This window comes from Chionomys nivalis, chromosome 26 (assembly GCF_950005125.1).
Source record: "Chionomys nivalis chromosome 26, mChiNiv1.1, whole genome shotgun sequence".
NCBI lineage: Eukaryota > Metazoa > Chordata > Mammalia > Rodentia > Cricetidae > Chionomys > Chionomys nivalis.
In genome coordinates, this window is record NC_080111.1 from 2,460,133 (window position 1) to 2,475,055 (window position 14,923).

The window sequence follows — 14,923 nt, forward strand, 5'->3', positions numbered from 1 at the left end:
CTTCTCTACTTTAAAAAATCAAGGTTCAATTCACAGACAGAAAATATCTACTCTTGGGAAAACATGCTTGAAATGGTTAGAAGTAAAAATAAAAATTTAAATTGTGGAATGGTATAGAATTTCGGCTAAAACCAAGTTCTCACTAAAACCTACGAGTCCGAATGCAGTTAAAATTAGTTAAAAGAGAAAGCGTGCAGTTTTTCCCCCATCACATAAAATGGAAAAGTCTTTAGGACCCTTCCTCCTATTCTATTTTTCTCTTCCGAAATAACCACCGTCCACCTTTTAAAACGCTCCGCTGCCGCGCACGATCCTGTTTGTTCTGTACGCAGAGGACTTTGAAAACAAACAACTTTTCCACACTCACAGCCACTAACACCAAACGTAGTCGCCCGTTTTTTTTGAAAACGGGGAGGAGAGAGAAAGAGAGAGAGAGAGAGAGAGAGAGAGAGAGAGAGAGAGAGAGAGAGAGAGAGAGAGGAGTTTAGGTTACCAACAAGCCCAATTACTAAGCTTTATTGATACTAACAGGAAAAGTTCCCCCTCATAAAATTTCTCCGAGGTTATTAGTTATTTAAATCAGCCCGGGGCTGGACCTGCGGCTCCTAGGGCACCTTCCTTGGCTCCTGGAGGTGAGCAGCCGACGTCGACGCCGCGCTGACCCTACCACTTCCCACTAGTGACGGGGCCAGAGGGGCGAAAGCAAGCGCAGATTGCTGAGGTGAGCCACTTGACTAGGGGTGCCAGGCTTGGCAAGGCCGGATGGTCACGGGTACCAGGCTTCAGAAACGAATCAGTCACCACCGCTGTGGAGGCTGTGGGAAAGCAGGCCAAGTGGTCACGGAGAGCCTCAATTCAGCCCTCCCGACTGCAATGGTCTATCTCTTGGGTGGCGCTGGTCACCACTGGTCCCAAAGACCCGGATCTGGCCCGGCGTGGCACCCGCCGGTTCCGGCGTCCAGGGCACGCTCCTGTTATAATTGGGGTGGGCACTAGGTGGATTTACATCTTTCTGGGTTAGCTATTGCTTTCAATAGCCAGTTCCACTGTGTGTGTGTGTTTGTGTACGTGTGTAACTGAGTGGGTGGGTAGGGGTGGGTAGGGAATTGAATTTATGAAATTCAACAGCAACCACAAAATCCCCCTTCCTAACAAAGTCCTCTAAGCAATTCAGAAAGGTGCCAGGTGCCGTGATGGCCAGCTCTGTCGGGCTTGCCCTTCTCACACATGAGGGAAGGCACCGCGGATGAAGAGGACTGGGTCCCAGGAGGACAGTGGCGTCTCAGCCACCAGGACTTTAGTCCGGACGTCAAGCCTTAAAGGGCTAAGCTGGTTTCTGGGGGGCTTCGTGCAACCCTGGGGAAAGCGAAAGCCCTAACCATGGACGCTCTCCAGGTCCCCTAACAGGATACACCGACTGCGCGGCTTATCCGTGCTCCCAATAAGAGCCCAGGACGCTGTCTGCTAGCTGGATCAGCTTTTCTGTGCGCCTCAAGCTTAGCCCGGGCCCGAGTCCCAGTGTACCCCGGCGACTGCTCGGTCCTGGATCGCCTGGCATCCAAAGGCCTGAGCTCTCCAGCCCTGGGCCAAGGATAGCGCGGGTCGGTCGGCCAGGAGATAGGAAGGAAGGAAGGTTTAATGATATGCCTTGAGGTTTTATATATAGGTGTAGTTTTCATTACCAGAGATTGGGGGCAACTGCAGGCAGGGAGGTTTAGCTTGCCGGTCGCATCTTGGTGTTGGGTGGTCTGATGGTTCCCCAGCCCGGGGACCGCACCAGCTCCGCGCCTCTTTAACCTGAGAATTCTCGGCGCTGCGCAGCCCACGCGGTGGCGCTGTAGGGAGCCGTCGCCTTCACTCTGGGCGGGGACCCCTGGCTGTGACCCGGTCTTGGAGGTGGAGGGACCCTTGACAACCAGCCTTGGCCTCTAGTTCTCCGCTTTGGGCCGGGATTCCTCCGCCTCCGTTGGTGTTTCCCCAAGGAAAATAGCGCAGTCCGCGCGTAGCCCCAAGATGGGGACGAGTGGCCTCGGCGGTTCCTTTGGCCTTTTCTCCCTCCTCCTGCTTTGTTAATTTTCATCATTTATGGTAGAGTTCTACACTGAGGTTACGTTAGCGGGGCGGTCGTTTGTTCGTTGCGCTGCTGCGGAAGGAAAACCACCTTTTAAGACACTGAAAAAGAACGTCGGATCCCCGGGAGCCTTGGAGTGGAGGGAACTCGTCCTGCTTCGGCTGAGGTGGCCACAGCCTTTCCAGGACTCTTCCCACCCATCCGGTGACCGCGAACCTGACATCAAACCTTCGCCCAAGGACTCTCCTAGCTCTAAACCCTTTCACCCACCTTCTAGGAAGCAGAGCCCACACCAGACGCTCAGCTCTGTCTCCTAGGACCTCAGGTGTCAGGAAGCCAAAGAGATTCCCAGCCACAGTTCGCCGAGCCACCCTGGAGACTCTGTCCCTTAGCGCTTTGGCGCAGTGGGTTGCCCTGAACTCCAACTCCCAGACACTTTGGCAGCTCGGCTCACAGGACTAGTGGCCCACCACCCTTTCCCGAGACGCGGCATCCTCCGACCGGTCTCACCTCCGACCAGGCCTCAGTGGCACGTTCCTCTGAGGTCCTTGGGAGAATCCCACCGCACCGCCCACGCGTAGGCCCCTAGAGAGTCCTTTTTTTATCTTTGCCGGGCGCGGGTTGATCTCTTGGGCTCTGGTGTCAACGAGGAAGCCCGGTGATAACGAAGTAAGTGTCCCCCGGCCCTGCACTCCGGGCAGTCCCCAGGATAGTCTGAGAAAGGGCTTAAGGAACCCTTAGTGGACCTGGCCTTCTTTCCGCGGCTCGTCCTGGTTCCCCAGCACCCCGGCCTCCGATCCCTTGTCCACTCGACTCCCTGGATTTGACGTCTAAACGCAATGGTCGCCTAACTCTTCACCCGAGACGGAAATTGTCTTCAGACATGACATGGGCATCCTTAGAAAGAAATGAATGATATCCTCCCCCCCCCTCCAAACCCCATCTCTACTAGAGAAACATTTGGGCTGTTTTTGGTTCCTAGAAGCCGTGGCCGCCAGCGAAGGCTTTCTTAAGGTGGCCATTTCCAGGAAGGTTTAAATAAGTGTCCTAGAGTGGAAAGAAAAAAATCAGACCAAACTTTCAGTGCTCTGGAAGAGGCAGCCCGCCTCTGGGAAGGCTCCTTTGCCTGAGTGACCAAACTTGAGAGCCAGAGATGCCAAGGGAATGCCGGGCCTTTAGGGCCCCGCAGCCTGAAAGCCTAAGGTGCGGGGCGCTTGGCACTCTACGTCCTACCAGGGCAGCCGGGCCTAGGTGGCCCACAGCCAGAACACCACCAAAGGCAAAACCTCAGAGGAATCAAGCAACACCGTCATTAAAAGTGCAGGCAGTAAGAGGACTTAGGCCTGGGAAGAAAGAAAAAAAGCCTCGAAAGAAAAACTATGAGCCTTAAATCGGAGCCTAGAAGTCCCATTGCGTTTTTGTTGTTGTTGTTTGAGAGAAAGAGATAAATAAAAATAATGGGGTGGCGGTGAAAGAGGAGACCGTTGGCTACATAAGGAGAAAAATTAGGGCTAGAAGCACCCTAGAAAAGTCTCTGTTGATCCCCTCAAAAATGTAGGTCAGAAGCAAACTGAAGAAACATACCTCACCCCCAACTTCGCATTCTGAGCATGGGGGGGGGCTGTTTCCTAATCGGGTGTGTGAGTAGGGGAGCAGGAGTTTTGGATTATTAATTTAAAAAGACGAATGCACTTATACCATTTTTAAAAAGGGTGATTTGTTTCAAAAAAATGTTTGGAGCCAAACCGTCATGGGGGATACAAAATGAAACCAAACAGTTTTTTTTTTGAATCATCATCAAACATATTTATTTAGTTTTTAAAATGAAAATCGTAACAAAAGGTTTCAAAGAGTTCTTTAAAGTATATCTTATTGTAGAAATTAGAAGTGTTTGAAATAATTAGTTGAAATGGGGTCAGTAACAAAGCCGGGCTGGGCAAAGCATGTGTAACTTGAAACAGAAAAGGCCTTTATTAGGGACAAAACTAAAGGGAAACTTCACACTGCTGCGCACACTTGGCGAAACTTCCTAGAATTCTCCTTTTGCGAAACGAGAGAAATTTGAAAAATGCTCTACTAAAAATAAGCCTGCCAACATCCAAAGTTCAATTTTGGTAATGACACCGAATTTGGCATTTTTATGTATATTAAATGTAACTTGTTTATTTTTGAAATGTAATTCTAAATAACTTACACATTTTTTGTTACAAATAGTAGATCTTCTTTTCATTATTAAAAATAGACAAGAGAAATAATGAGTTTGAAAAGGGTGGAGAACCTAAGCCACAATGCACATTTAATTGTACTCAATTGTATAGTTTATTTAAGTAGACTTTCTAGGGGGTTTTAATAATTTAGAATCAATAGTTCCCTTCAAAGCATAATAAAATATTTACACTTTATAAAATATTAACTGATTAACAATACTGCCGTATAAGAGTGTGTAGTAGCTGAAGTCCATAATCACGCTGTTGACAGAAGCCTAGGAGGTTAGCGAAGTGATCGTTAGGAAAACGCAAAGGAAGATCTTTCCGACTGTGGTTTTTATAAAATAGCTCATTAATGACTTAGGGTAGAACCGTTCCAACCATTCGCATCATCAGATATAATAATACTGACGAATCAGACAAAAAAGATCCCCACTAAACGGTTTGCATTTTTTTCCAGGAGTACTGAAGTCCTAATATCATCAATTCTTCTTAGTTCGTGGTCATTGGGCCGGAGGTGGATTCTGCAGTTCTAACATCAAGGTAAGAAAGGAAATGGGGAACTTATTGTTGTTAATATATAAATAAGATATACGCAATCCTCATCTTAAAAACGAGCTAAGTTTGACAGTGATAGTTAACTTTTTGAAACTCCCTTTCTCATTTCGATATGCTATTACAGATTTTTATTTTTTTTAAGCTTGTCGATCAAACTTACAGTTTCTTTCTTTCTTTGCTTCCAAAACCCCTTTAGCTACCTTCACGGGGCTGATTTACTCGACCCATTTTGCTTTGACGGGCTTTGAGTTTTCTCTAGCCCCTTCGGCTGGACTGGTTGTTGGGGCTCGGAATTTGGGGGGAAAGAAAAAAACAGGGCAAAGAAAAAGCCTTCCTAAAACTGCAGTGGCTCCGCGGAGTATTGCTACCCTGCTGGCCTCTCTCTGCTTGGCTCAGCTCCCCAGTTGCCTGGGCCTTCTGCTGAAGTTGGTGGGCGGCTCCTCGGAGTGGGGCTCACCGAGTTCTGGGCACCCAGATCTAGGCCAGGGACAGGTTTCGTTTTGGGGACCCTTTGGCTTTCAGAAGCCCTCAGTCCTCGCTGGCCGTGAGCTTGAGGCCCTTGGGGCGTTGGGGGTGGGGGTGGAGGGAGGTGACAAAGCGACTGGACAGCCGCCTAGGGCTCCAGCAAGAGCCCCAGAAGCCACCTCCACCGGCCCAGCTCAAGGCCGGGATTTCGAGGCTCGCCCCGAGCGCGTTTCCCGAAACCGAATTTAGTTTGGCCCTCTGGCGCCGCCGTACAGCCGACGCTTCTTAAGGGGGACTAGTGGTTCTGGCAACCGGTGGAAGCGGAGTCCGTGGGGTCCTGGGGAACGGGAGGGAGCCCGGTGCCCAGCAGGGCAGGGACGCGCCGCCGCTTCCCGGGGCTCTCGGAGCCCCGTGGCCGGAGAGGACCGACTGCTATTTCCCTCCCCGGAGGTCCCCGCGGCTGACGGGCGCCCCGACACTGCGGGCACCTAGCCGGGGCCGCGGCCCCTGCCCACGTGCTTATTCTTAAGGAGGTCCGCGCCCCAGCCGGGCGGCCAAGACAAAAGCGCGGCCGCGAGCCGGGTCCGGGCGGACCGTGCTCGCGCCACCTTAAACGAGCCCCGCGGCGGGAGTAGGGAGGCCGGGGCCGCGGGAGTCGGCAAAAGTTTGCAGCCTCCTCAGCCCTTGAGGGACCGGCTAGGGGCGCGTCGGCGTGGCCTCGCTCGTGGGGGGTGGGGGGACGGCTGGGTCCCCGCGGCTTGGCTCCGCTCGCTCCCGCACTCGGTGGTCTTCGGGAGACCCCAGTGCCGCAACCCGAGGGCTCGCAGCCCTCGCCGGGCACCGCGTCCCCGGCCTCCCGGACGGCCCAAGCTGTGCCGCTCGCAAGCAACGTCGCCCGCGTGGCGAGAGTGGCAGGGATGCGTCCCGCCCTGCGCCCACCGAGCGAGCGAGCGAGCGTGCGTGCGAGCAAGCGACCCTCTCCCCGGTGCCACCCACGGCCCGGCGGGCGGTGGCTCGCTCAGGGCGTTCAGGATACCCGGGCTATTGTTTCGGACCCGCGGCGGCGCCCGACCAGAGAGGGACAAGCGGCCTTCCTCACGCGCGGCCGGGAGCGCAGCGGGCCAGACCGGTCGGCACGGAGCTGATGGGGAGCTCGCCCGCACCGAGAAAAGTTGCTCCGAGGGGCGGAGGCGGTGGGTGGTGGGCGGAGGCGGTGGGTGGGGGAGGCGGTCGCCCTCCTATCTCTCCAAAGTCGAAAGTACTCGGCGGCGCAGTTAGCAGAGCCCCGGAGACAAGGCTGCAGCCGCCGCCGCCGCCGCCTCCCGCGCGCCAGTCTGCGCCTCTGCGGCGAGCCGCGACACCGAGCGCCCGCCTAGTCGCCGCAGCCTGCGCGCCGGGACGAGTGCGCCTCGGGGCTGGGCGAGGCGGCTGCTCCCTGGACTTGCCACCAGGAGGAGGACCAGACCCTGGGCCCTGGCGTTCGTCAGCGCCCGGACGCACCCATCCGCCGGCCGTGGCCACCGCCTCGTGCCGCACTCAGTCCTCAGCCATCCGTCCTTCGTCGCCCGGTGCAGGAGGTCCTTGCCACCCCGCTCCCACCGCCGACTCTCCCCTTCCTCCTCCTTTCTCCTTGCCTCCCACCCCCTTGCCTATCCCTATGCCTCCTCCGCAGCCCGGCTCGTTGGGTCGCCGCGCTCACAGCGATTGATTGATTGATGTTTAATTTCCTGCCAGGCGGGGCCCCCCTCCCCCCGCAACCTCCCCAGCCCTCCTCCCCGCCCCCCACTCCCCTCCTTTTTTTGCGGTGGACCAGTCTGGCTTGGGTTTAGATCCGTCCCCCCCCCATTCCCATCCCGAAATAACCCAGAGACTTCCCCTACCCCCATCCCAAATTATTATTTTGAAGGCGCTAGATCTGGGGACCGAAAGGGGGAGGGGGAGAAATCGGAAACCGAGGACAACCCAAAAGGACTCACTTTGCCTGATGACTCAACGCAACTAATAACCATCTCCCTCTCAGTGTGTCTCTCTCTGCGGCTTGTCAGTGAGTCCGGCTCTGGCTTCTGGCAGAGGCGGCCGCGAGGGAAGAGGTTGGAGGTGACAGCTTGGGCGGCCGCGGCGTTTTCTCTGGAGCGCGGTCCGGGGTCTCCGCGCCTCCTCCGCTCTTGGTGGCACGGTCACCGCGGCTCCAGCCGCGCCTCCTCTCGAGCTAGCGGCGGGTAGGAGCCGGCAAGCCCGCGGCAGCCTCCCAGTCCTCAGCCCTTTCTCTCCAGAACCGGTCTCCTTCCCGAAGGTGTGAAAGGCTCATTCAGCCCCCTCTCTCCCCCCTCCCCCGCCGTCCCCTCCCCCGCTCGCTCGGGTGCCCCTTAGGAGGAGTCCTCCTTCCCCTCTCCTCCTCCTCCCTCATCCCCCCCCCCCCCCATCATCATAACAACCATCTCCGAACAGAAGACACCCTGACCCAGGACCTTAAACGCTAGGACCCGGGGAAGAGGAAAAGGAAAGGGGAAGGAGGAAAAGAGAAAGGAAGATTAGGACAACCCTACAGATCACCAGAAACTTTCCACCCTGGATTCTCTACTTTTGCTCCATGGACAGAGCCCCAGCCAGCCAAGTTTCAGACAGACCGTGAGCAGTAAGTACGCTGGGCGAGAGCTCCCGCGCGGCGCTCGGAGTTCGGGAAGCCTGGGGCGCGCTCCGTTCCCTGGCTGTCCCCGGTTGTCCCCCGGCTCCGGCTCCGGCTCTCACGAAGCCGGGAGCTGCGGTGGAAGCCTCTCTTGCTACCCCTCCGCGCACTCCCTACCTCTCTCGCTTCCTTCCTTTCCCCACTCGGTCACCCCCCACCTCGTCTCTTCCACCCGCGGCGGCTAGGCTTCTCCCGCGTTCAAAGCTCCCTGGAGGCTTCTGAGCGCCCCAGGTGTGTTCGGGGGTTCCTCTCGCGGGTGTCAGTGACATTTCGGGCGCCGGTTCATCAGGTGTTTTTCCCTTCTTCCGGGTCACTCCTCCAAAATTCAGGAGTGCGGGGGAACTGCGTGGAGCGTTGCCCGCTTGCTTAAGGACCCCAGGAAAACTTCCCAGATTTAGAAATTAGGATTAATGAGGGCTGCTCCTGCACCCAAGATTCTAAATTTCTTTCTTGTATGTTTTATGCTTATTTGCTTTTTACAAAAGCACTCGGGAACAGATGAAGATAAGAATGCTCCGTAATAATAATAATTGTAATCTTGCGATGGAGGAGAGCCTCCAAAAACCTCGAAGTGTTTGGGATGCTCGTTCCCGTGGAATTATAGTTATTTTATTGTGCAAAGGTGTGTGTGTGTGTGTATACACAAGTGTACTCGTGTACTTGATCCAAAAGGTAAAAAGCGGGGATTCCATGGATCCATTGATCAAGCCTTTGGCTCCTGCCTGGCCATTCATAGCACATTTATCAAGCAATTAATTTGCTTAAGGATCCGTGTCTGTCCTGGCTCCCTCCCAGGCCGGGTGGGGACCTCTTGCTCTGAAGTACTCTCATTTCGAAACCCCGACCCCCACCCTGTGGAAAGGGCGGGGGGCTCTCCATCAGAGAAGGGCTAAGGCGGCACTGCCCGCTATGAATGGGGGAGCATTGCTAAGTGCTGTGAGCTCCTCCGACTCTGTCCACGACACTGAGGACTAACTCTTGGGACCTGCAGTCTCAGTACCTCAAGTCCTGGGCAGCTTTGGGGCCTCCAGTGTTAAGGTTGGAACCCGCTACCCCGGGACCCTTTGGGACCCTTATGAAGCGTGGGAGGAAGTTTGTGTGGCTGCGGTGCAGCGCTCTGCCACTGGCCTGATCGTCTATCACGTGTGTGAGCGGTTTTCCCTCTTTTTTTTTCCCTCCCCCTTCCCTCCCCTCCGCCCCCTCCCTAGGTCCCTGCGCGTTTTATTGCGACCTGCCGGTGGGAACTTTGTCTCCAAATCGGAGCAGCATGGAGCGGCGGAGCGAGAGCCCGTGTCTGCGGGACAGCCCCGACCGAAGGAGCGGCAGCCCCGACGTCAAGGGGCCTCCCCCGGTGAAGGTGGCCCGGCTGGAGCAGAACGGCAGCCCCATGGGAGCCCGCGGGAGGCCCAACGGCGCCGTGGCCAAGGCCGTGGGAGGTAACAGCCCGGAGCTGGGAGGTGCGCGCAGCCGGAGGCCCAGTGATAAAGGCCTGGGTGTCAGGGTTCAGGTTGATTAGGCGCTCTTTCAGTGTAGGATTACAGGAAGTCAAATCCAGGTTGCCAAATAATGCCCTGCTCGCCTCTCTTGCAACTGGTAGTAGCTTCATCTCGAGTTATAAGAAGAAAGTGGTTTACCCAGAGGGTGGCATTTTTTGGGCACTTTGCCACCGTGTGCCGAGGTGTTGGCAGGTCTGTGTCACAGCCAGCTAACTGTTTCTAGATTTTCCTAGAGAGCTCTTGCGTGTTTAACTCCTTTGCCTTGCCTCGGAACGGTTCTAGGGCTGGAGCTTCTAAGCCTTGATTTTAGTGGGGCAGAGAGGGAGGATCAGGCTAGAACAGGGGCAATGGTTTTGGTGGTTTTTTCCCTGTAGCCGGGACAGGGCTGAGGGACGAATAAGTTCTATGAAAAAGGAAGAATTACCATGAACCCATTATGTTCTTCTCAGCGGATTTGATGCTAAAGTTGCCTGCAGAGTTGAGACACGGGCGTTTTTTTTTTTTTAAACTTTGTTAGGATTTAGAGAATTGGTCGAAAAATAGCAAGCAGCTTCATTTGCTGCCTGCTGCTTCCCTACCAAAGATTTAAATATTACTTAAAGACAATCTTTTGATGTTTTCATTACTTCTGCAAATACTTTCTTTAAAACTGGTTAGTGAGGAATCTTAGAAAATAAGATCAGAGAAAGATTTGAGTACTAAACTATTTTCTGGGTTGCAGGCCTGTCAACTAGCTGTCTGTTAAATAGGAAATGTACAATTTTACATGCCATTCAGACTTTTTTGTTTGGGATAAATCATTCCTTTAATTTTATCATGCCCGAGATTCCTCTTCACCCTAGACATTTTCAGCAGCAACGTGTTTAATATATTTCTTTATGTTAACCAGCATAAAATGATACAACTTTATGGTAAAGTTTGGTGATAAGGTCCCACCCCTGTGTCTGCGGTGTACACAGAATTTTGGAGTAGATACTTAGCTTGAAACCTCTCCATGCACGTAATAAGATTACACTTGTCTGTTTTTAATTATTTACTATTTTTCTTTGTGGTAGGCGTTAAGGATGGCTCGCCTTAAATCTTTAAATTGGCCATTTCTCTTGAGAAGGAGTCTTCCTCTCAATTTTTAAAGTTTTGACAACATGATTTGGTTTCTGTATAGTCCATCAAGAGATATGAAAATATGCTTTCAATTTGACAAAAAAAGGAAGGAAGAAGGGAAGGAAGAGAGAGAGAGAGAGAACCCCTGATTATTCCATGTCTCACTTTTCAATGTGGGGTTTCTGAGTGCCTTGTCCTAAGACTGGGGCAATGACTTTAGCCTTGCTGGATGTATATGTACCTATGTGCACATCACAGATACGGTGGGAACCAAGCTTGGGCTGCTGCATGTGCTGCTAATGTCTGGTGAAAACAGCTTTGGAAATCCTTGGAGAAAGTGTATTCTGAAAGTCCCTTTTTATGTAAGAAAAATCTTAGACCTAACATTTCTGTCTCTGTTACTTCACTGCCCCTCTGAGCTCTCTGAGGTCCCTCCACAGTTTGGAATGTAACTGTTAGAAATTGTGCTGCCCTTCTGCAATGTTTCCTTCGTGTCCTATTGGACACTGAGAGGAACTGCTTCCGTCTGCTGACCCGGGCACCTTTAGTGTGGAATGGTAGTCCTTTTGCAAATTTTCTGAAATTATACTTGAATTTGACTACGGGCTCTGAATTTGATAGACACTAAAATTTACTGCCTTATTGAAGAATAATAGATTTATTTCAATCGACATCTCCAGTTACCATCTTGGAGGCTCCATTTAATTTAGAAACAGTGAGGATCCTATTAGAGGCCTCTCAAGCTGGAAGTGAGATGACATTTATTTCAATAAACACTGTTTGCAGTACTTAATAGTAAGCATGTATATGGTGTCTTTGTGAATGGTGGACTTTAAAATAGGTTCTTAAAGCTCAGTTCTCTATGGCAGTATAGATTCTTTGGAAATAAACTGATTTAGAGATTCAAAATATCACAACTTAGAATATGAAATTTTGCAGTGAGAAGGTTTTGATTGAGCGTTAATAATTATTTTGTGAGCTCCAGCTGACAGAGTTTCCACAAGTATTCTAAGATGTTGCCAATTTTATCACTCTATAATCTCTAACCATGTAGATATCACGTAATCTACGTGATAGGCTGGCTTAAAGTCAAGTCTTTTAAAAATGTGCATCCTGAATTTAAGAGATGTTCAAATTATATTTCTAGTTAGAAATACTCCCTAATTGAAACTTTTCTATTTTAACGTAGGATAAATATAAAATAGATCGTATTTCTACCATCCTACCTCTTTTGTTGAATTTTCCTCATAAAGCAAACACAAATAACCACAAAAATATTTATAGCTGAGTCATTTATTATCATTTTGGGGTCTGTTGCCCTCTTTCCACGCCAGGAGAATGGACATACGCTCTCAGAGCTCAGTCCTTGGGGGGCGCATGCCTGTTTTTCTTGAGTTCTTCCTGAAAATCATTCTCACAGAAATGAGGGAAATCATTATGTTTATTGGTTGCTCAGTAAAACAGCAATTTATCCCACGGGTTTTGATGAGCAGGGAGAGAGACATGCTTTTCGCTGGCTGCAAGAGACAATTCTGTTGCTATTCTCCTTAAGGAGAGGGAGCTTGGTAGGATTTTCGACGAGACTTAGATAATTCATAAAAAGGTGGGAATGAACGTTCTCGTAGCTTTGAACCAGTGGCAGTACTGTGTGTTCCTTCGGAGTCTCTCGAGTTGTCTTCTGAGAAGAAACTTAGGCTGACCCAGATCCTTGTTTACAATGTGGCCAGCCATAGACGCCCATCAACGACTACACCAGGTTTTGCTCTGTCTTCTCCATCTCCCCTAGCGTATTTCTGATCCCTGTTGATGTTGTGTTTTTCAAGGCATGTGTATAGATGCAAGTGCCCAGCTGTATCTGACAGTCGGCTTTTGTCGAAGGTCCTGGGGGGGGGGGGCTAATATCTCTTTAAAAAACATATGAAGGCTAAGAGAGAGAGAGAGAGAGAGAGTTTAGACAGGCAAGAGCCCTGTGGTGTTGACAGCTTTATATTCCTGCTGGGTGACATTCACTTACTAGAACTGGAGTCCCCGCTCAGCTAGTAATTCACTCCATAAGGACTGGGGAAAAGGATGATGAATGGTGGGGACATTTATATTTGCGCAATTGTTGATTAAAACTTATAGGTCTATTTGAAGACTCAGAAAAGAAGGAGAGGATTAAAGATGAATTAACCGAGGACCAGATGACCCCGAAAACAGTTCCGCTGTGGGGAATGCCTCCCCCGGCCAGGGGGACCTACAACCCAAAATGAAAGTGGGACCCAGGGAAGGTTGCAGAGGAGGCCAGGCCTCTGGCCTTTTCCAGGCCGGTGTGTGTAATGGCAGAAGTGGCTGTGCCCAGCTCATTGTTAGCAGGAGCATTTTCACTTTTGGGGGTTTGGCTTCAAGAAGAACTTCCAGACAGCTTTATTTAAACTGAATGAACAGCACTTGGCTATACCAGATGGTGTATTTGCTGATGGGAGGCATTAAACATCAGAAATCTTTTTGATATTTTTCTTTTTCCTATGATTTTTTTTTTAGTGTTTTTAAAAAAGGGGATCTTAAGTGTCCTAGTTTTTTTTGGGGGGTGTGTGGGATTTAAACATTGGGAATTTCTTATTGAGATATCTGCTCCTTCTGGGAAAAATTTGTTTATTTTTGAAGAACATTTTACTTAAAAAAAAAAATAACTGGATTTTATTGGAGGACTGCCGGCTGGGGTCACCTGATACAGCAAACCTGCCTAAAGTGGATGCTGGCCTCTCTTCCAGGCCTGCTCAACGCGTCATTATACAGTGCACGCTTGATGCATTGGAGCAGACGCACATGGGAGCAAGATTGGTAGGCAGGACCTTGTTGGGAGCCGGGCATCAGCTCCCAAGGCAACATTTAGCTTAATTGTCTACACGGGCAGCCTTGCCTTTGCGACGGAGAGTCCAGGACACGTGCACCAGGTCAGGTGTAGACACGCCATCAGCTGGAGAGGAGCAGTCATCTTACTCTCTTGAGAGACGGGCCGATGGGAAAGAGCAGAGATATTTATATAATATTGAGATGTATAAGATACTTAGAAATAGAATTGTCAACACCGGGACACGGAAAGAGAGAGCTCTGTTTCCAAGGACGAATGCCATAAGGTACCCTGGCAGTTGGAGCATATGTTCAGAGGGAGGGCTCAGAGCCTCAAAAGAGGCTTCCCTCGCCTAGCTACCCCACTATTTTAAAGGTAAAGGCTTAAGGTCTTTTAAGAAGAACGTGAACTTAGGCTCTGGGGTCACCTCACAGTCTAACATGGCCTCTGTAGTTCTGCTGAGGTAGAAAAATAGCTCTTCCCTAAAGTGCTTTTAGCTCTTGGCCTGTTATTAAAATAAAGACATACTTGGTTAAAAAAAAATATATCTATGCAATGGAACATACACATTAAAGAGAACATAGGGTATCCGCCCCTCAGCATCCTGAGTGTAATTTGGTGTTTCAAGTAATTTTGGAAGTTTCATGTTCCATCAGCAGAAACCCCCTGACCATTATATAGTGAAGATCTGCTGCAGTGGCGTGCTCTGTGCGCATGCGTGTGCATGCGTGTGTGTGTGTGTGTGTGTGTGTGTGTGTGGTGTTAGTGTGTGTGCATGTGTGTGTGCACGTGTGTGTGTGTATGTGTCAGTGTGTGTGGTGTTCAAACTGCAGAGATGTCCCTTAAGCCTCTGTCTTTGAACTGGTGCAGAAAATAAGCCATACCGTCATTTCCTGGAGGTTGTGGCCAGCAGGGTTAGTCTGTGCATCCTAGAAATCCTTCCTTCCTGTATTGACTCCTTTTTCTTTTCTTTTTTTTTTTTTAATTCCTCTTTCTCCATGGGAAGAGCAAATAGATTAATGATCGTTGATACGATCGCTGAGATGATGAATTTGGGTAATTTTAAGGACAAGTCAATCAGTTATTTCAGGCAAAGACTATGGAGATTTTTTGGCGGTACTGCTGGCGGGACAGCCCTGAGACTTGATGGTTTTCCTTTGGTGATTTGAAACACTGTTACCATTGCTCCTGCTGCTTCCGCTTCCTCCCGCCTCAGTGAGCAAGCAGTTTATGTGAATATTTAAGAAGTGTGCTACCCCAACAGAGTTAGATATGCTCCATGCTGTATCGTTTTCTCTGGAGACAGCTATCATTTGAGAGTTGTGTTTCGGTTTCTGTGGAGATAAAGTTGATATAGGTTCTTAGCATGAGAACGAATGAGTCCACAGTTGGTCTATAAGCTATGTCCTCAGCTTGTTTCATTTCAGGATGCTTCGCGGCAGGAAGCCTGCCTATCACTAAGATAGTTGCATATTTTTATTTAATAAGTAGGCTGTAAAACAACGC

The 14,923-nt window shown here is 50.6% G+C and overlaps 1 protein-coding gene across 3 annotated transcripts in view; it reads left to right on the top strand.

The window, feature by feature from the left end:
* The first annotated feature begins 7,006 nt into the window (after positions 1-7,006).
* The window catches only part of Satb2 (SATB homeobox 2), a 213,463-nt gene continuing 205,546 nt past the window's right edge, over positions 7,007-14,923 (top strand). Inside the window, exons 1-3 of one of the 3 annotated variants that reach the window (XM_057758803.1) lie at positions 7,007-7,594; positions 7,782-7,936; positions 9,196-9,444. In XM_057758803.1, the coding sequence (XP_057614786.1) occupies positions 9,255-9,444 (190 nt within the window). In that variant the 5' untranslated portion in view covers positions 7,007-7,594; positions 7,782-7,936; positions 9,196-9,254. Of the gene's footprint in view, positions 7,595-7,657; positions 7,937-9,195; positions 9,445-14,923 lie in introns of those variants that run through there. The other 2 variants (XM_057758805.1, XM_057758804.1) reach the window with 2 other exon arrangements.